This window comes from Calypte anna, chromosome 1 (genome assembly GCF_003957555.1).
Source record: "Calypte anna isolate BGI_N300 chromosome 1, bCalAnn1_v1.p, whole genome shotgun sequence".
NCBI classification, from domain to species: domain Eukaryota; kingdom Metazoa; phylum Chordata; class Aves; order Apodiformes; family Trochilidae; genus Calypte; species Calypte anna.
This window is the reverse complement of record NC_044244.1, coordinates 43,879,942-43,900,466: the sequence shown is the minus strand read 5'-3', so window position 1 is coordinate 43,900,466 and position 20,525 is coordinate 43,879,942. Positions and strand designations below refer to the sequence as shown.

Genomic DNA, 20,525 nt, shown 5'->3' with positions numbered 1-20,525 from the left:
TTCTCAAAATGAATTAATTAGAGGTGAGATGTTAAATCTGATAACAGGAGGACAGAAGTTTTTACAAAGCATGAATGAAAGCTTTATAGGGGGCTTTTTAGGCTGTGGGGTTTTTTTTCTTCCACACTGCCTTCCACATTACTCCAAAATATATTGTGTGCTTCACTGTCTTGAGTTCTGTCTGTCCCTGAACTGAGAATAAGGTGTGCATTTGAAGTCCTATATGTTCCATTTTTCACCTAAAAAATGGTGAATTGAATAGGCTTTTGAATAGGCAAATTCATTCCTTATGCTTATTGAGTCATCATCTGCTTTGCATGTGTTTTCAGAAAGATAGTTGATGACAGTACTGAAAGGAGGAACCAGGCCTTACAACATGTTTCTCTGAACAGGTATAAGATGGTACAGATCCCTGAACACCACGTTGTGTGTGTATTTCATACAGTTTAGTTCTCCTGATTTGCTCTCTGGATTTCAGCTATGTTTGATATAGAGATTTGCTTCTCTTTTCAGGGTAAGGATCCTGTTTGAAAAGGCTTCCCCAAAGGCTCGCAGGCTTTTCCAGAAGGCTCAGTCCTCAAAAGTCCAGTGCCTGTATGGCCTGCCAATGATCTCAAGTTGGTTCAGGAGGGCTAGGGGTCCAAACAGACTTTGTTATTTTTATCTTTATTGTCAGCTAGACATACTCTCTGATAGCTATAGATTAGCAGCAAGCTTGAACCTTTCCTGTTCGATGGCTGTTTGACTTCCTTTTGTCTTTTTCCCCTATCTGCCTCAATCTGTTTTGTCATTTTTTTCAATAGGGATCTAAAGAAAAGGAAAAGCTTTCCCTGGATTTACTCCATCATTACCAGAGACCAATCATGTTTGAGCTGTACCCTAGTCATTTCTTAAACAAGTGTTGCCATTCTGAGATATTAATTCATACATAAATGGCTTGGTTTTCCTTCAACTGCCTGCTAGCATTCTTTGGGTCACACAAATCCTTGTTTCTTTTTCCCTGTTGGCTTTAGTTTTCTTTGGGAAGAATGAATGGGAAGAATGAATGGATATGAACTTCAATTGATAAATACATGCATCTGAATCTGTGGTTGATTTGTGGCTGGATAGTTTTTGATTACTTTTATCTGTAGTTGATTTGAATCTGTTTGGCTCAGACTAACTAGGGGTAACACATTGAATAAATGAATAAATAAATTTGAGGAAGAGCAAGGAGAGAGTGGATGGATGAATGAATGGATGACAGGGAAAGAGAGGGAGACTTAACAGAAAGGCATGTGTAAATAGTGATTAAAAAGAAAAGAAAAATAAGGAACAAGCAGTGATGCAAGTGGAGAAAAGAAATAAAATAATTCAAAACTGAAAAGAATTTAAAATCTGAAAAGAATAAAAAGTGTGAAAAATAAATAAGAACTTAGTGCCTGATTACACTTAACAAAGCATAAATGGGTTACATTTAATTATGAAAAAGGGCTAGGACTGCATCATTGATGGGAAGAGTTTTGTACAGGGAACCACTGGACACTGTCCAGGGTCATCCAGGACTCAGAGCAGTAAATCATTCCCATTTGATCAGGGCTTATGTACTCTCAACTCACATTAGCAGTGTCTCTCTACCTTTTGCACAGCTCCATGTGGAATACTGCTATAATGAATCCTCATTTTCCTCTTTCAAACTTGCTGGTTTGGGTTAGCATTTCTTTGTGCCCTCCAATCTGACCTTTGTTCTTTTATCAGCACATACAATAAACTTAAATAACAGCAGCAAAGCAACTAAGCACTACTAACAAGACTTCTTAGACTACCCATTTTGAAGCCCTCTTGTTTTTTCACATCCACTTCCATGTTCCTGAAAGTTATCCCTTGTCTTGTTGTATTTCAGAAACTCTGTTGGCACCTGCAGGCAGAGAGCACCATCGTTCAGTCTTACCCATTACACAGCACAAATAATACGTAGCATGAGTCTTTGAAACTGATACTGTGGGCAAGGAGGGAAAGCCTTTGTTATTACATTACCTGCTCCCTCAGGCATCTGACTTCTATTTGCCTTCACATAAATTCCTCTCTACTCACTAAGCAGCAACAATTCCTGCTTCTACTCACTGTTTATTTTCACCACTTTTTTTCAGAGGTCAGGGGAACTTCCAGGCACTGTCAGTTTGCCCATTTTCTCTCTGCTTTTGACCTGTGTCCATCCGACTCTTACTGTAGTGCTTAACTTTAAACAGATGGCTCTGATTGTAACTATTCACATGCTAATAATCAAATAGGTGTTTAGAGTGCCTTACTGGTTTACTTTTGAAGATAAAACATTCCCACTGTATATCTGCTTTGCATATATCACAGAAAGGGTGATAGTCTTAATATGAGCTTCTAGTTGCTGATGAGCAGTACATTACTATTGATATGTCTATATCAATATAGATATATACCACTGTAGTGGTTCCTCAGAAACCAACAGAGAGAACTCTCCCCATAAGTTTTTTGCAAACTTGCAGCATTCCCTGTCCCAAACAACTTACAACCTGTGCAAACAAGGCAAAAATAGCAAGTAAGATAAAGAAATTGTAAAATGATAGCAGAGAGACACCACAGTATCATACACCATGGGATTTTCCCAGGGATCGACAGATATTATCGGTGGAGATGCTGTTATGCATAACTCATCTCATGAAAGGAAAGATTGCCCAGTGGCTCAGGCAAACCATGAAGATTAGCTTTTGTTCCTTGTTTTGAATCCCTGGACACACAGGGAAGCTAGGATGTTTCTCATGGTGACGTCTGTCTTTCATCCCCTGAGGAATGAGTCACAAAAGTTGAGATGACAATTCTGGTCTTGAAATATACCAGTGGTCTAAATAAAAAATATGCATCAGAAAGAAAATACATCATCTGCAGTAGGAGAAATTTTGGGAAAATTACTTGTCAATGATATCTCTCTCTCTCCCTCTCCTCACCCCATTTCTGTTTCTTTGTTTTTACAGCAGTTGTATGCTGCACAACTTGCTGCGATGCAAGTGTCTCCGGGAGGCAAGATACCTGGCATACCCCAGGGTAACCTTGGTGCTGCTGTATCCCCTACCAGCATCCACACAGACAAGAGCACAAACAGCCCTCCACCCAAAAGCAAGGTACTGTACCTGGCCCTGCAGAGTGGCGTTTCTCACAGTGTGGGTATTGCATGTGGGTTTTCTTGTTTGGTTGGTTTTTTTCCTGGAGTACCTGTGTGCCTCTCCATTGCGGGAAGCTGTCCTCAGGGTGGCTTCCTGAAATAGGAGAGTATTCACAGTGCCATTTTTCAGTGGGAAGACCTCAGCACAGTAACACCAACTAACCATTCATATGCCATATCAGTAAGATACCACCTCGGCAGAGATCCTGTAGGTTCCCTGGCAGTGGCCTTGCCATCACACTGCTGTTTTTCCCATCTTCAGTGACAGGTATCAGGCTGAGGTGACCAGCTCCTTTTTGAGCAGACGACTGTCATTCCTTTTCAGAAGGCTAAACTGGAGTCAGGTTAGCAGTGTAACAAGAGACTGAAAGCAGTGGGGCAACTTGTCTGTGGCCAGATCTTGTCCTGAGTTTCAGTGGGAGCTTTTGGAATGAACAGGTCTCCAAAGCAATGTCTTTTGTGTCACAGGACAAGGCTGGAACCTGTCCATCAAGCAGTGGCCTCTGATGAGTAATCAAGATCACAGCTGAGCAATTAGGTCCATACCACTTAAGAGGGCAAGGTAGCAGCTTATAGTCACACCTGTATAGCTCCATCAGTGTGTGATTAGTTATATCTAGAAAAAAAGGCACAGAATACATCCAGTGGAAGAAGATGAGCTCAGTGTTTGCCTCAACTGAGCAGAAGTAAGAGGTCAAAATTTGAACGGCACTTGCGGTCTTACAAAACAACTAGGAAGTATTTAGCTGAGGAATGCAGGGGAAAAGCAGTCCCATTTAGGTGACAGCAAAAGCTTGATAAAAATGTGTCCTTTCCTTTTGTTAGTGTCCTCTAGCATGCTGTCAATGATGTCCTTATCGTGTCAGAAAAGATTCTTTGAATTGACAGCAGTGTCTTCGTTTTACCCGAACAGTAAAGCAGCACAGATTAAAAATAACTAGACAAATAAATAATACCATTGTCAGCTCAGTGAGATACATGTTCAAAGAGTAAAATAGATGGTGTGGAACCAGTAGCTGTTGTGTTAATTAATCAAGCTCCAGGTCTACATTTTCTTTCTTCTCTCCTCAGTGTAGACTTTTTGACTTCTCGAAGTTTATCCTTGGCTGGCCTTCTCTTTTATATATTCTGGAGCAAGGAATCACAAAGCTATGCAGAGCTTTATTATAGTTTTAGGGCTTTTTGCAGAAACTGGTGTCCATGGTTAGCAAGAGATGGGGTTTTTTTATTTATTTTACAGTGTGTTTGTGTTTGTGGCCTGCAAGATCCACTACCCTTAAAATCCTGGTGTTCTTTTGTGAACAAGCACAAGCAGAATGTCAGCTGAGATCTTAGGGGAAACACTATTTATTTCCTGGGAATTGTAGAATTACAAGGCCTGCCATATCTACCAGTAACATCAAGCATAACCATCTTGGTAGCTGTCAAGATCAGCTCTGTTCTCCCTTGTGTTTTATTGCTATTTTGTATTTGTAGGTGTTCCAGTCAGTGCCTTTGGCTTGTGGTTCTGTAGGACACAAACAAAACTTATTTGCAAACTGGGAAGGAGAAAAAAAAGAAAAAAAAACACAAAGTGGGCCAAAAAGAAAGGAAGGGGGCTCCAAAAGTCTGTAAAATTGTGCAGCATGAGCCCTGTGATGCATGCTGTTTTCAATCTGCTGTGTGCCAGTTGGAGGCTCAGAGAGAGAGCGAGAGAAAGCGAAGGGATAATGCTGAGAAATGATAGAGTGGCTGTGACCTCCAAGCTCAGCCTGGAAATCCAAGACATTGATTTCACTTAGCATTCCTGCTGAGAAATCCGACGGAGTTCAGTTGTAATAAAAGAACAAGATTCTGTTCTAATGGTAATGGCGTATGACAGACATATCACTTTGTCTGTCCTCAGCACCAGAGAGAGGAGAATTGGAGAAAGGTCACCTGACCTGCCTCTGCTGTTGTGCGAATGCTGCACTGAGCTTTGAACTCCAGCCTGGAAGCACAATTATTTATAATACTAAATGATAAAGAAACCTTTATAGAACCTACAGTAATTAGAATAAAGCTCATACAATGGTGCGGTGGCCTGGCTCAGAAAATAGGCTGGCAAATCTGTCACAGTGGCAGAAACTGAAGCTTATGTGTTGAAACTAAACGCTTTCATTTGTGTCTGTGTGAACCTTCCTTTGCTTTTTCAGAGCTTGTTTGTGTTCAACAGCTCCAAAAGTTTTTTTGTGTTTGCTGATTTGGGGGTTTAATTTAATTTTTTCAGCTGTTGCTAGGGAGTGTCTCTGTGTTTTACAGCCTTTTTACTTCTTTCTTTTTTCAATCCCCAGAAACTTGTTTCATGAAGTCAGTTCATAGTGGTCTGTCTCACTGTTACTGTACATCAGATCTCCACAGATGAACAGTTCATGCCTTAGACAAGCTTTTGATAGCTGCTGTTTGCTGAATCTCTATTTTCAGCCCACAGTTTACGCTGGCGCAGCTTTGGTAGAACGCTCGAGTGTTTGGAGACAAGGAGACAGCCTTACCTGAGAGGGTGTCAAGCTACTGGCAAACATCTAGGTCACTTCTGTAAAGCTGTGGGTTTTTCCCTCTTGTAAAGCCTTAAAGTTATTTCGCTGCTCTTTGCAAGGATTCTTCAAAGTCGGCCTCAGCAGCAGATGGAACAACTGTTGGCTCTAGAAATGCTGAGAAGCATCAGGGGGAGTTTGCCAAGGATCATCCTTTAAATCTAGTAAGATTTGAACACATCCCTGAAACTCCTCTAAGACCTTGGCAACCCCCCTTTTGGCAAACCTTTTATCAGTGGCCCTCACCAGTGTTTGAACATGGTGCTGGGCAGACTACCCTGGCATCTTCTGTTGTCTCACATGCCTTTCAACAGATGTGACCTGGAATAGTCAGATTCACTTCCTAGGTTTCTGTACTGTAACTTTTAGGAATCCATGAACTAGAGATGCCATTATGCTGTGCTGCACACATTCTGTCAAGTTTTGGTAAGGAAACTGAGCTGGTGTCGTACATTCTTCCAAGAAGAAATCCGTGCCAGAAAAATTGATTTAAGAAACAGAGCTAGTGGAGCCTGTCCAAAAGAAAATGCGTGTGTCTTGCGGAAATGGATTTTAACACAGCTTCTTCTTGAGCAGTTTTAAAAACAGCCGGTATGCTAATCATACCATTCAAATTTACCAAGGCCTCCTCCACAACCCATTTGAAAGGCAACTATCTTTGAAGTTTGCCAAATTGTGCTGGATTTCCAAAGTCTGTCTTAAGCACATTTTGCCTTTGATCATGTAAATGCTTGCATGCTGCTCTGTTGGGTGTTCAAGGTGGTTACACGCTCCCAAGTAGGAGAGAACAGGCACAGGTGCAGATAAAGAACTGGGCAAAATAGCCCACAAGTCCATCGTGGGATTAACTTCGAGTCTCTTGCTTTTGCAGGGCTTTCCAAGAGCTAAAAACAGACAACAATGTTCTAGAGAATATCTATGTTAGAATAGTGACTATTAGCATGCTACCAGGTTTCTTAACCTGATAGCTACAGACTTCAAATGAGATGTGTTATCATCTTGAATAAGGACAGCAACATCACCTTCACTTGTACACAGCCAGGGCCATGTTCATTCCTGCCTTTGTTTCTTGCATATAAATTTAGCATCTAGTGCCTACATGACTCAGTATCTCCAGCCCTTTCCATGTAGCCTTACAAGTGCCATAATTCTGGGGTGAATTTCAGTGCAGCTTGTAATTGTAGCTAAATGATTCCTCATATTTAATGGAGCACAGGGCATTGTTTTTAGCATCTACTGAAAACCAGGAGCAATTCAGTGTGAGATATATCAGGAGAGAATTCCTGGGCACTTTTCTTTTAACCTTGTTATGACCTCAGCCCTAACCCTACTCACAGTTGTGTCTCCCATCAATGGAAACAGCACACAGATTGTCCAAATCAATTTTTTTTTGTTCTTTTCAAATACTTCTGGCAGTGATGTTACTATTTGCTCAGCAGTAGCACCTGGGAGTTGTGACAGGGAAAGAAAATGTGTTTCAGACAAGCCAGAAACAGCACTAAGCAGTTGGATATGCACAGTCAGATTCTCCTTAGTTGCAGTATGCAGACAGATACCAGTGTGAATCCTTCACCAAAGACTGTACTTCATTTTCACATTATCTGATCCCCTGATCACCAAAGTAAACATTGGACTGACAATTTTTCCTGTTGACTACAGTCAGCTATAGAATTGCCTTGGAAAGACTTAAAGCTTGCCTCTCTATCACAGCACAGCCTTAAAATGGCCAGAAACTCCCCAGAGGAACTTGTTCCATTTTTGAGGAACATCTGATGAGGATACTACAGTTCCTGCCATATGCATCAGCTGTGTCTTGCATCTTGTTTATAGTAAAGAAAGGCACCAACAGTGTGCTTGCTCAATTCTCACCCACACAAGATAAACCTGGATCCCAAGCTAAAGAGCTACTGTTGACTTTCTTAACAAGTATATCTGTTACCTGGGGCAAAATAAAAACCAGAAGTCTTTGGAATGGGTATTTTAGTTCTGTCACTCCACAAGTTAAGTCATTAGGAAAAAATAAGTAAACAATTTACTATGAGGAGCTGGTTGGGGATTTTCCTGTTCCAGTCAAAACTGATGATGAGACTATACTGCTCCGTTTCAGTAGGAAACCTGTCTTGACTCAGGATAAAAATATGATGAAAAAAACCCTGAAACAAAATGTCTGAAGGGAAGCAGAAAATGCCAGGGTAATAAGAACACTCATCTAGATGACATTTCTGGTTCTTCTTTGAATAAATTGTTGACTTGCGTTCCATGTACGTGAATACCCTAAACAGTTCTGTTTACTTGGGTATATTTGTCTCCCTGACCCACATTTCTCTACTTCATATGATAGTGCAGAATGTGAAAATTTATTATGGGGAGATCTTGGGTATAATATTAAGATCTGTTAGGCACATAGCTGGAGCAGTTTGCTTGCCACATCAAGCTGTGATATTTACAGAAACATGGATGATAACTAGACATACAGTTTCCTCATACCCTAAGAGCTACAGGTTTTTAACACATTAAAGGAAAGTACTTAATTTCAGCTCTTCAAACGATAGATGCATGGCTCTTCAACTTTGGAAAGGTATGGGGTTTTTCCTCTTCATAACACTACTTTTTATTCAGTGTTACCAAGTATTTTTGGAAACATGAGCTAATGTTTTGCACATTACTGTGATGTACCTCAGCTATAAGCAGGTAAACTGTGTGATGAAGAAGACCAATGATGGCTGTGTATAGGTGATCAGAGGGAGTGTCTGCTTGTGTTAGTGGGGCCAAACACTCTTCCCTAAAGTGAAGAGGAGCCTCTCTGAAACTAACCCATTGCATGTGTTAGGCTTCATATACTAATGGCAATTACTGTCCTCTTTATTGGTCAAAATGCTCAACAGCCACTGAATGCCTATGCAAGCAGCAGGAAATTAAGGCATCCTTGTTTTCATCAGGGAGAGTACTATGGTATTTTAGTTCAATAACAAGAGTTCTCATTAAAGTGATGTAGGATGCACCATCCCTGATAGAACTTCAGGGCTATATTTACGTAAAGTTTATTGCCAAGATTTGCAAGGCTCTTTTATTTTTCAGAATTTCTGGGCTGGACACAATTCTTTATATGCCACTAATTAAAAAATAAATAAATAAAGTCCTTGTAAATCAATCTGTTAAGCTTTTCAGCACCAGAATAGCAGTGAGCACGAGAATATCATGAACCAGTACATTCAAAACATTTTTTGGTGTTTGGGTTTCCCAGTCCTCTTGTCATTGCAGCAAACAGGTTAGAAATAGCTGTGAGATAACTGAGGAAAAGTTTATAGTAGAAATGCAATGATGTATAGGGAGCTGTAAAATGAGACCTCATCTACCTTATCTGTGCTATTCTGCTTCTTCAGTATCCCTGTCCATTCTTAAGGGTGACCTTGTAGCTAATTATCTCTTTACCTGGAAGCCTTTTTCCTTTGCTGCTCATGCTTTTAATTCCAGATAGGAACCTAAGGAGTTGGTGACAGAACCTTTGAGTCTATTTTTCTCTTTCTTGCTCTTTTTCCTACACGTGGCATCCAGGCATATAAATAGTTAATTTTTAAAACGTTTTCTGGAAGTGATGTATATTAATGGAACTTCTTAAGATGCTCTTCTGAAACAGAAAATGGGTTCTGAACAATAAAAACAATGTTAAGCAGCAGTAGTAGGGACTTGAACAGTATTGTTCCAGTCTTCCACCCTTATTTTCCTAAAAATAAATCTAATATGTGGAGGGGCTCCTAGGATGTTTTTTTCATATTAAATCTCCACAGTTCTGTTTCCTGATATTGTGTCTCTCTGGCAGGAGCCTGTCTCTCAAGCAGAGTTGCCAGTCAGCCCTTTTCAGGCTCAGTTGGCACTTTTCACTGTAAAAACTCAGAAGAAAATGTAACAAAAAGAAAAGGGGGAATAAACAACTTTTGAAATCTGTGATAACAAAAGAAGAGTCTTGACAGATTAAGCAAGACCATTGCATTTCTGAGATCTTCAAAAATCAGGGAACAATAGAGATGTAGAGCAAAGTGATGATGATAAACATACAATATGTGCTTCTTATTAGGTCACTACTGTTCCTTGCTGATGGTGCCATCCTTACCTGGTATGAATAAAAAACCACTCACTTTTTCCTCATTGGGAAAGTTGTAGAGATGGAAGAATGGGCAGCAGATAGTAGTTTTCCTTCTTTTTGGTTCAACGATCCACAGCTTTGTCTTCATATTGAAGACAATTATATTACTCCAAACTCCATTACTTTCATGAGGCAGCTACTAAAGACAGGTTCAGTTACAGAGTCCCTCAGAGTTTAGGAGTGCTGGGACCTGACATTTTGCTTCTGCTCTGTGTCTTACTCTCTTGCTTAGAAATACCTAGGCACCGACTTCTGCAGAAGCTGTGTGACAGAACTGTCCATCTACTGTTTGTTGGAACAAAGAGTTTGAATGAGAAGCAGCAGCATTTGCAAGAAGAGACTGGAGGAGTCCCAAACAAGAAATCAGTGACACGAAGTGAAGGGGATTTTAATGCCACTAAGATAGCTGTGGAGCTGCTATTGCCAGGTGGCCACGCAGTCCTAAGAATAGCAGTAAAAGGGCTTTAGGAGAATGTGAAATACAGAGCAGCATAACGAAACAGAAGATTTAGATTTTTATGCTTGCAGTGGTTTTTGTTGATCATGCTCGGGTTTGGGCTGGTTCTGTGGGGAGAGACGGAAGTTACTTTGGGTTTTTTTGCTGTGGAATGGGAAACAACCATGAGCAGAAATAGGTGCAGTTCAGCTTAGGATGTAGTGTTTTTCACTGGGACTGCAGAGAATCACAGCACTGTAAAGGTGAAGGACCAATACTATCTCAAAGTTAAATATAGGTAACAAGCCAGCCTGCTATGCCAATATCAGATTATTTTCTAGTTTCGTTCAGAATACGAAATTCTTTTAAATTAAAGGTTGTCCTTTATTCCAGCAGCTTTTTTTCAGACTCCAAGCCGTCAGACTCTTTAAATCAAGGAATGTGTTTATTCCGGGAGCACAGGCTTGTTCAAAATAACAGTACTGTAGCGATGTACTGATTTTCATAATTTAGGAAACTGCTTGAAATGGAGCAGAATACTCTCATTCTACCAGATCCTTCTAAAAGGAAGCCAGGTGCTTCACTTCTGGAATGGAATCTTCCCTTTTGCTGCTCTAGCTTGAAATATTTGAGTGTTTTGTGTGACGAGTTAATAATCATAAGTGAAGCGAATAGGCTGCCTTGGCAGGGCTGGCTATTGGACAGCAGTGTATCCATCTTCTACCAAATGCAGAACTTCTTATCAGCACAGAAAGTAAATTTTTGAGGTGCTTGAATCAAATTCTAATGTGATCAGTCTAGCAGCTTCCAGACGCTGCTTGCTTTGCAGAAAGGTGGTTTGCTTCCCCATAACAAGCTAGATGCTCTTGACACATTCGGGCACAATGCAATTCAAAGTAAGCATCAAAGAAATATATTTTGCAGTAACTGTTCCTGTGCCCACAGCTGAATGATTATCATTTAGCAACAGAGCTCTACAGATTTTTTTTTACTCGGAAACTGTAATCCCCGATAGCTGTGGATAGCCAAAGAGAAGCAACATTTGGGAGCAGAATGGAGAAGAAATCTATTTTATTTGCAAATTCAAAAAGACAGTTTCTTATAGGCTAGTAGTAACTCTAGAGTTATGTGAAGTGCTTTGCAAATATATAGCTGAAGTTTCTCAGAGCTACATGTTCATTGTACAGTGTGAATTGTTCAGTGTACAATGAAAGGGTGCAAAACAAGGTTTCAGAAAAATTATGCAGAAATCGTCACTTTAGAGTACACACATTTTTTCAGAGCATTGTGGCTACATTTTCTGATTTTTATAATGGATAGCTTCCTTAAAGTCCCAGCTCCTAGAGTCATGTGAATTTGTAGGAGTCTCATTTAAACTAAAAGCTTTAAGCTGTCATGGCTAAAACTTACAGATTAGTATAAATGTATCCCAAAGGCTTAGAAAGCAGCTAACAAATAAAATTAATCTATGAGTTACTATTTTAATCAAGTGGGATTAATTTTCAGTCTCAAATCATAGAAGGCTTCATGTTGGCAATTCTGCTAAGGCATAAATATTTCTTAGCAGAATTAGACTTTTTACCATGGTATCTTGCAGTAAAAGGGCTTCGGTAGTACCCAGAGAGAATATTTAAGAGCATCCAAAGAACATCAGAGACAGGAAAATGGATGCAACAAACTACTTTAGGTTTTGATGTAACTTGACAGGACTTAATATATAAAACCAGTTAAAAATCTTCATCTTCATCATGTGCTTTTTTCAACTAAGGCTACCAGCCTATGAATTCAAATGTGTACTTTTACTGCTAATAAAGGAATTTAGTTTCTGGTTGAATCATTTCAGTTGCTACTTTTTTCCCTGTTGCTTTTAGAGGAAAGATAAACTATTTCCATGACTAGTACATCTGGAAAAAAAATTCCTAAGAAAAACATCTTTGTTAAAAGATTGCTCAGTATCTTGACATGTGGAGTTTGTGGATGGGAAGATTTTGTGTCTTATGGGGACACTGGAGAGAAGGCTTTTGAATTTCCAGTCATGATGTTACAGAAAGAATGTAACTGAGTATTTTCTAAGTTAATAGCGTTTCTTAAAGTTTTTTGAGTGGATGTGCCTGGACCTGCTAATATATTTAAGATAAGGGCCTATTTCTAGGAGCTGTGTGCATATGGAGATGTAGCACATGGATTCATACAGGCTTTCATCTGACATGCCAGGCAGTGACATGTCACGTCATGCATCAGCCACATCATGTTACGTGATTTCAAGCTAACAAAACACAACAGGAGTTACATAGTGACAAACACAACCCAACGTGACATATCCAAGGGAAAATTGGCACAAAGAGCTTCTTAAAGTTGAGTTTCAGGGGTACATTTATTCATCTCCAAAATGCTCCAGAGAAAACTATGAAGCGGTATACTGGAAAAGGGAGTTACTTAGTAAATTAATTACTAAAGCAGCTTTAATTCAGTGTAAAATGAGAAAGAGAAATTACATATATAGCAGTTCTGGAGACTGATTTTGTTATGTTGGATTCTTGAGAATTCCTTTCTTTCCAAAGGTAGCTCTTGCAGAGCTGCAGCCATTCCAGGTCAGTGATTATTTTTTATCTTGAACTATGCTAAGAGCTGTATAGACTTCAGGTTACAGTCATAAGTGAATATATTTTGAATTCAGTTGTTGGAAGCCTCAGTAAATCTCAAGTCATTTTAGTGCAAGCTGTTTTTTTTTATTCCTTTGCTGGCAGTTCCAATATTCTTGCTCTCCTCTGAAACTACCTTCCTTCTGGGTACCTCTATCCTAGTTTCTGACATCTACTGAAAGCAGTCCACAATTAAAACTCTGGCAGGAATTAATTAATCTCTCTTTGCTTATTACTCCTCATAAATGTGCAGATAGCCTCTGCTTTCAACTTTCTGTGTAAAAGGCACAGCCCTAATTTGGGGTCAGGGAATTCAACACCTACATTAGGCTAGGAAATGCATGTCAAGTAGCATGCCATTCCTGGTACCAGAAGTTAAAATGGTGTCACGTTACTGTTTGCCTACTGCATTTCATGTCTGGATTTACAGTTCTTAATTTCAAAGCCTTAGAAATATCTACACAAAATGAGTCCTCCTAGTGAACTGCAGCTCATAGACAGAATGATTTGGTGATGTAATACCCAGGAGATCCACTTCTTTAGCAAGCAACTGAAGTTCCTTGGGGCTAGCAGGTGAGGAAAACAACACCCACTTCATTTAAGATCACCTAGGTGAGAAGATAGCACAACTGAAAATTTAGAGGCCTGCAGAAAAGAACAATCTGAATAAATACTTTCTTCTGCCTTTATTTTAAAATGAGCAAGATACTCCCAGAGTGTCAAGAGTAATGACGCCTGACTTCATTTGTGAAGTTGCACAATATTGGGACTCTGGCTGGAGATGTAGAATAATATCTGCCTCCAGGGGAGCCCCTGGTGCCTGTTAAAGCATGGGGAGGCCTTGAAGCCTTCTCCTTTAGGTAAGAGGATCAGAGCATCCCCGTAGCCTATCCCACTGTCCCTCTACACAAATTATGTGGGACCTTTGAGGACTTCATCAAACCTGAAATGGTTGGCCAGTGTGCTGAAAATATCTACAGAGAATAAGACTGCCAAACATGAGTACATGCACACAGACCTCACATACCCAACTTACACATGTGCACACACAGACTAAATGTTGAGACTAAAAATAACCTCACATTTGGACCACTCTCAGGGATTTTACTGGCATGGCATATTAAATTTCAAGTGGATGCAGTATGTCTTGCTTCTGCTTTTCCTGCACTGTTGTTCTTCAACCCAAAATTATTACAGTTCAGTGCTGGGTGGATGGATTCCCATAGTAATATCATGTAGGACTCACTTTTTAAATTGCTCTGGGCCCAAACAGAGGAAAATAATACTATATAAATACATGTTATTACTGGTGAAGCGATAAAATTATCTTATGCTTACCAAGTATCCTAGTGTCTTGTCTTGATCATAATTAACTGGTGACATACACATCGAGTCAGAGCTGTAGGATTTGTGCCCAGAATAAGTCACAAAAACATAGCAGCTGTAGTAGGGGAAAAAAGGATGAGCGGGGCTTTGCTTTTTTTTTTTCTGCTTTTATGTTTTTTTTTCTTCTGGGTAAGATATAAAAACTGCCCAGAGCTGGCCCTGCTCAGAAACAGTGAAACAGCCTCTTGGAATCTTTTTTAAGATGTCAACTTCCCTCTCGTATACTTCTGTGAAGACAAAGAATGTCTTAACGTCTGTATTGAAGTCATCATTAAAATAAAAGGAGATCTGTAGACATCAGCTATAAATCATCAAGAAATAGCTTGTGGGTAACCTTTGACACAATTGAAGCTACTTGAAATGAGCTAGGGCTGGATTCATTGCCTTTAGTGAAGCCAGTAGGTGGACTAAAAGTCTCCTCTTTCTCTCTCCCTCTCTCTTTCCATCTCTCACAGTGGTTGCTTCTGGGAGGTGAATGTGTTCTGGCTGAGTGATGGAAATGCATTTGGATGTGTTCTTAAATAGACATTTGTTTTATGTCTGAAAAGAATAGGCCAATCTTAACAGTGTGATGCTGGGGCTATTTGAAAGGTATTTTTTAAGGCAGTTGTCTTCTTTCAGCTTTACAAAAACTATTTTAACCAATTGTTTAGGCTTGAGGAACAGCATGCAACATCTATTGTGTATGGATGCATGCGTGTTCTCCAGAATTAACAGGAAAATAGTAGATAAAAATCTGCCTAATTTTACATAATAGATTTTTGGCATTCTTGTGATCTGACTTCAAATTCATGCTGAGCTTCTATAGTATAACAGAAATACTAGTTTGCAGTTGTTAATTTTAATTTCTAAGATGCTAGGTTTTAAAAGAAACTGAAAGTGTTCAGCATCTCATGGGGACAAACTATGAGTCTTGCTAATGAATCCAGCAATTAGTGGTTCATTGTGCCTTCCAGCAATTTGGCCCTGGTACCAGTCCTGATGGTGATTTCGTTTTTGGTGGTGTGAATCAGGAATAGTGTCTGAAGTCTATTCACCAAGGGGGAGTTGAATATTTCTTCAGCACTATTCTCCTTGTAATCTGCATTTGGTTCTGACAGCAACAAATGAAAAAAGGAGCAACAATATATTACTAAATTTAATTATGGTTATTACAGTTGATTAATATGTTCATTAGGATAATTATGTAATATCAATAGTACTTACTAAAGTTTGAGGGTTGTAAATGGTGTCCCGGTGCAGTTAGCTGAACATGTGCATGATGTATGTCCACTTTGCACAGATTAAACCCTTTTCATAGAGCTAAAGTATGTTTTCTACAATTCTGTAGGAAGACAATTGAGACTAAAGAGGTGGCCCTTTACATCCTGTACACTTAGATTTGTATTTAGTAAAATTTTTTCATAAATTTGCAGCTATAAGTAGCTCATGAGCGACCCATTCAATTTCACTGAGAAATTTTGTTGGAAATTCAGGAACTGAACCTGAGTCACTTTGGCATGACACAAGGAATCAGCACTAAATAAAGGCCTGAGCGTGGCATGGGAAACAGACTGACCCTTCCCAACAGGTGTACTCTCAAGTAGTTAACCCCACGTATGTAATTACGAGTGGGGTATGAATATTAAACAAATTATTTTTCTATGCATGCAGTACTCCTTGATGGAGCATGTGTTTGCTTTGAACACTCCCCACAGTATGTTAAATTTCCTTCGGTTTCTGGAACTGCTGGTAGGCTTCATCTTACTGCTAAAAGGAGGTGAAATGAAAAAATACCCAGCAAGATAGAGTTGTAAAATCATCTTGATTTTTTTTAGTGATCTGGGATGTTGTTTATAGCACACAAGCATTAAAGTCGGATGAGTTTTGTGTTGATAGTTTTCCTTTGAAAAGCTATTAGTTGGAAAAACAAATTGTCAAGCAGGTCATATCTACAGTTGCAAAATATATTTTGACATTTTTCTTACAGTTGTATGGATCTATAAATAAAAACAGTGCATGTTATCTTTGCACTACTTATTTGTAGTGCTGCATACATTGCTGCCTCTCTTTGTGAAAAATCTACCAAGACTAGATAGAGATATATCCAAAGTCAGAGAAAGCACAGGTGGTTTTTGAAAAGGAATTTCTTAGCCTACTGCTGGTTTTCCAAGCTGTTTGAATTCTCTTTTCTGTCGAGCTCTTTTGACTTGTTTCTTCTGAAGTTTTCAACAGCTGGGGTTGTTTTGGTTTTGTTTTTTTTGGGGGGGGGGGGGTTTGTTTATTTTGTTTTGTCTTCCCCTCCCCTGAATCTTAGAATACTTCAGCATCTTTGCTTCTCCTGCCTGACCACAGCAAGAGGAGGGGTCTGTTGCTAATTTGTTTTGATACCATAGGCTTTGGTCTGTATTCTTTTTGAAATTAATTCCTTTTGCAGGTGTGGGGTTAGAGGTGGTGGTGTGCTCCAGCGAAGGTGTCATCCACCACAGAGAGGAGGTGGGAGGCTTTGATCAGTGTGGCTTCTGTTTTCTTGTTGTTCATTTAAAATGTACCAGTTTGTAATGCTGTTTGGCTTTGCAGGTCCTTGTTTTATTTCTTTCCAAGTCCTTCCCCATCCTTTCAGGTTTTGTTGTTTTCGTTGCTGTTCATTCTGCTTAACATTTACCAGGGATTATTTGTTGGAAGTTGGTGACTCCCAAGTTCAATTTGAGCAGCAAACAAAACCCAGTCTATTGTCTATTTACATTTTTTAAAACAGCCTTGTTATGGGTGGGAGAGTACATTATTAAGGAAACACCCCACCACATGGTTAGACTTCTGTTTTTTTCTGGGACAGAATTATGTTACCAAAACCCAAGCTACAAGGCATCATGCTTCAGGGGGTATGGGCCATGCCAGTTTCTGCCCACCACGTGTTCAGGAGAAGGTGCCACATATCAAACTGGCAACTATCTGTTCTTTCTTGCAACTTCTTTTGAATCAGGTAGACATTTTGGGAGTTTCAGTACAGTACCATAAATCCCTAAAACATTGGTCTGAGTAAGCGTGACAATTGCTCTGCTCTTCCTTATGACTCAGCTGCTTACTCACTTTTGGAGATAGGGTAAACCATTTGGCAACTTTGTGCCTTATTTTTCTTGTTTATAAAATAGTAGATTTACTGTTTAAGTCAGAATAATTATGAACTTGAATAATTAATATTCCTGTGGTACACGGGAGAAGTGATACTTTTTTCCCCTTTTGCACCTTACTACTTGCCATGTAGGTCAGTGGGGACAGTTTGGAAGAAGTATTCTTTCTAGGAAGAATCCTTTCCCCTCCTGTCCCCCACAATTTTGTAATCCTCTCTAATTATTTTTATTTCTTGTGAACTGATTTGCATTGTTCAAAGCATGAAAAAGTAGTTGTTGCCTTCCGTTGTAGATTTGCGATATTTGCATCAATCCCTGCTGACCTGTGCTTACATCACACTTCCTGCTTAGCAGCTGACTTGAGTCTTCTCTGCAAATCACTTCATTAATAGAATTATATGCAAAATAAGTAGTTACAGCAGTGATGTGAAAAATATAGCTAAAGAAATAATCATTTGAAACAAAGAGCTATCAACAGGTCCCAAGTTTGACACCAAGTATGGACCAGCAGAAGCCTAAGTGTGGGCAATCTCTCTGCACTGGTTCGTGTTGTATCTTTACTCAATGTGTACTCTTCTCATTTCAGACCAAACCTGGCAGGAATTGCTCAGAACAAGCTTCACTAAAGGTTGTTTTGTAAATGAGGCTACTGAGTTAAATTTTCACTCACTAGGAGATGCAGAGTGAGAAGGAGCTTTTCCATTATGAAGTGCAAGCAAAGGCTAAAAGCGCTTTCTAGCTGCAGTTTTGTTTCATGCTGTATTGAAAATTGTACTCTAGGTGGCCCTGCTCTGGCAGGGGGGGTTGGACTAGATGATCTTTCGAGGTCCCTTCCAACCCCTAGGATTCTGTGATTCTGTGATTCTGTGAAAATCCCCATATTGGGACCTAAGCATTGTGATGAGCAACTCTCACTTCTGTTTGTTTCAGTCTAACAGGACAGCAAATGCCCAAGCAGCAGGATAGCAGCAATAGGAGTAAGTCAGTTACTTTTGTATGGATGAAAATTAATGTTTGAAGTTGGGATAAGCATCTGTAATTTGTCAGGTTTCCCTAGAGGCTCATGTGACTGAAAACTCATGATCCAGCAAAAAAAGCCTAGAAATCTCATACCAGCCACTTTCCTCAAACACATTGTGCTAGCTCTCTGTGGAGATTACCAGAAGATATCACAAGGATGGTGGGCGTTTGGCAGTCCAAATTCAGCCAGGAGCTGCAAGTATGATTTGGAGGATGCTTCTCTGAGGATCTGAGAAACTAAATGAATGAATTTTTGGGTAAACACATACCAGTCTGCTCATTTTGCTGGTGTATTCTGTTGGCCAAACAGCCTACCTTGAAATCCATGAGACCCCAAGACGCTGGATCCCAGTGCAGCACTTGCCTTTCCTGAAGAGTTTTTTTAAAGAGTTTCTTGTAGGGTTTTGTGTTCAGAATTCCAACCAGTTGCTACACAAGATTAAGGTCTTTGCCCCAGGTTATTTTTGGATGTAGGCTTTGAAGAGGAGTTACATAGCTCTCTCCACAACACTGCTTTTAGACTGCCCTGCAGCTGAAGCAGCCCACACTCTTCCAAGTCTGAGCTAGCTGGAGGACTAAAATGATCCTAGACTTGTTTGGCGTTTGGTCCTCTGTTATTTCTGGGGTTCATAGAGAAGAATGAGATGGCAGAGTAAGTGCTGTCCATTGAACAAAAAGGTTGTAGGGAGGAGGTGAAGGTGTCCAGTTCTTAGGCCCTCTATATTCAGGTCATTTTGCATACTCCCCTTTTGTTCTTCAGTCCTGTGCACAACTTGGGGGAACAACAGTCCAAAATACAACAGGGAAACAACCCAGCAGCTCTCTTATGTTGATGTGACAACATGTGGACTGGAAAAAAAAATCAAAGCTTGGGGTTTCCAGGGCAGCAAATTAGGCTTTGTAACTGCAGAGTTCTTTTGTGGAAGCTAGGATTTCTGTAAAGAAAAATTAAAGGAGAAGATATTGAGGGTCTTTCTGGGAGGAAAAGAGACCCTAGTTTTGTAAAAAGGGACTGGGAAAAAAATCCTGTCTTTTCCTAGTGCTACAAAACAGATTAAGTTGTGTTCCTGTGCCACTTTTCCCCATGAACTGGAATGGGGACTGTAAAAGAATGCTCCCAGTGTATAAAACAGCATTTGGGAGTAATTTATTCCTTGAGTAGTCCCCTAAAAAAAAAAAAAAAACAGATAAGAGAACAAAAGGAATATTTGTCCCAAACACAAGGCAGTTCAGTTCCCCTCTTTGTTTTGACTGCTGTGAATAAGAGCATGCGGGCACTATCATGAAAAACTGGAAATGCTAACTTTGGTTGGGTAACATGAACTGAGTCCAGAAATCATCTACCTTCTGAGAGCAAAGCACTCAGGAAAAGATACTCAACAAAGCAATACTGTAAAAATAAAAAAAATCTATACCCATTCTGTGTGTAGATAGAAATTCAAGCTGAGATGTTTCTGCAGCCTTTTATCACAGAAGAAAAAGTCCGTGCACTTCGCATGATCAGAAAGAAATGGACTTCTTCCTAATATTTGCCCCCTGCCTTATCTTTGGTGCCTTTTCCTTTCTGACAAGAGTCTAGTGGTGCCTTCTGCTTTTGGCACTGAAATTTGTGGGCCAGAGTGAGATAAATGGATTTATCTAAACCTGAAGAATAATTCTGCTCCTTTTATTATCGTATCATAACCAAGGTGGGTGTTTATATGTCTCCATCTCTTTTTCTATGTAGTTAGAGAAATTTCCACCTTTGCAGGAAGGGACACATTATTCTTAATCAAAACTTGAGAATGTGGCAGGAGGAGGTGCAGCTGCAGATGAGCATTATCTAATTCACCCATCCTGTCATGTGAACATCCCTGCTTAATTTAATACAATTATTTCATCAGTGAGGATAATATCAGCAGCATGATTCATTTATGCAACATGTTTCACAACTGCCTTTACCTCTCAGCTTCTTATTATCACTACTGATAATTTCACCGTGAATGGCCTCAGAGTTGCAGGAGGAGATGTGAAGGAAACTGCCAGTATCTCTGTGTGAGTGTGTGGACAACTGCAGGCTTGAG

The 20,525-nt window shown here is 39.8% G+C and overlaps 1 protein-coding gene across 2 annotated transcripts in view; it reads left to right on the top strand.

Moving 5' to 3' along the window:
- SOX5 (SRY-box transcription factor 5) overlaps positions 1–20,525 on the top strand; it is a 289,213-nt gene that overhangs the window by 230,849 nt on the left and 37,839 nt on the right. For both annotated transcript variants that reach the window (XM_030468324.1, XM_030468323.1), the window contains exon 9: positions 2,985–3,131. In XM_030468324.1, coding sequence (XP_030324184.1) covers positions 2,985–3,131 — 147 coding nt within the window. The remainder of the gene's footprint in view (positions 1–2,984; positions 3,132–20,525) is intronic.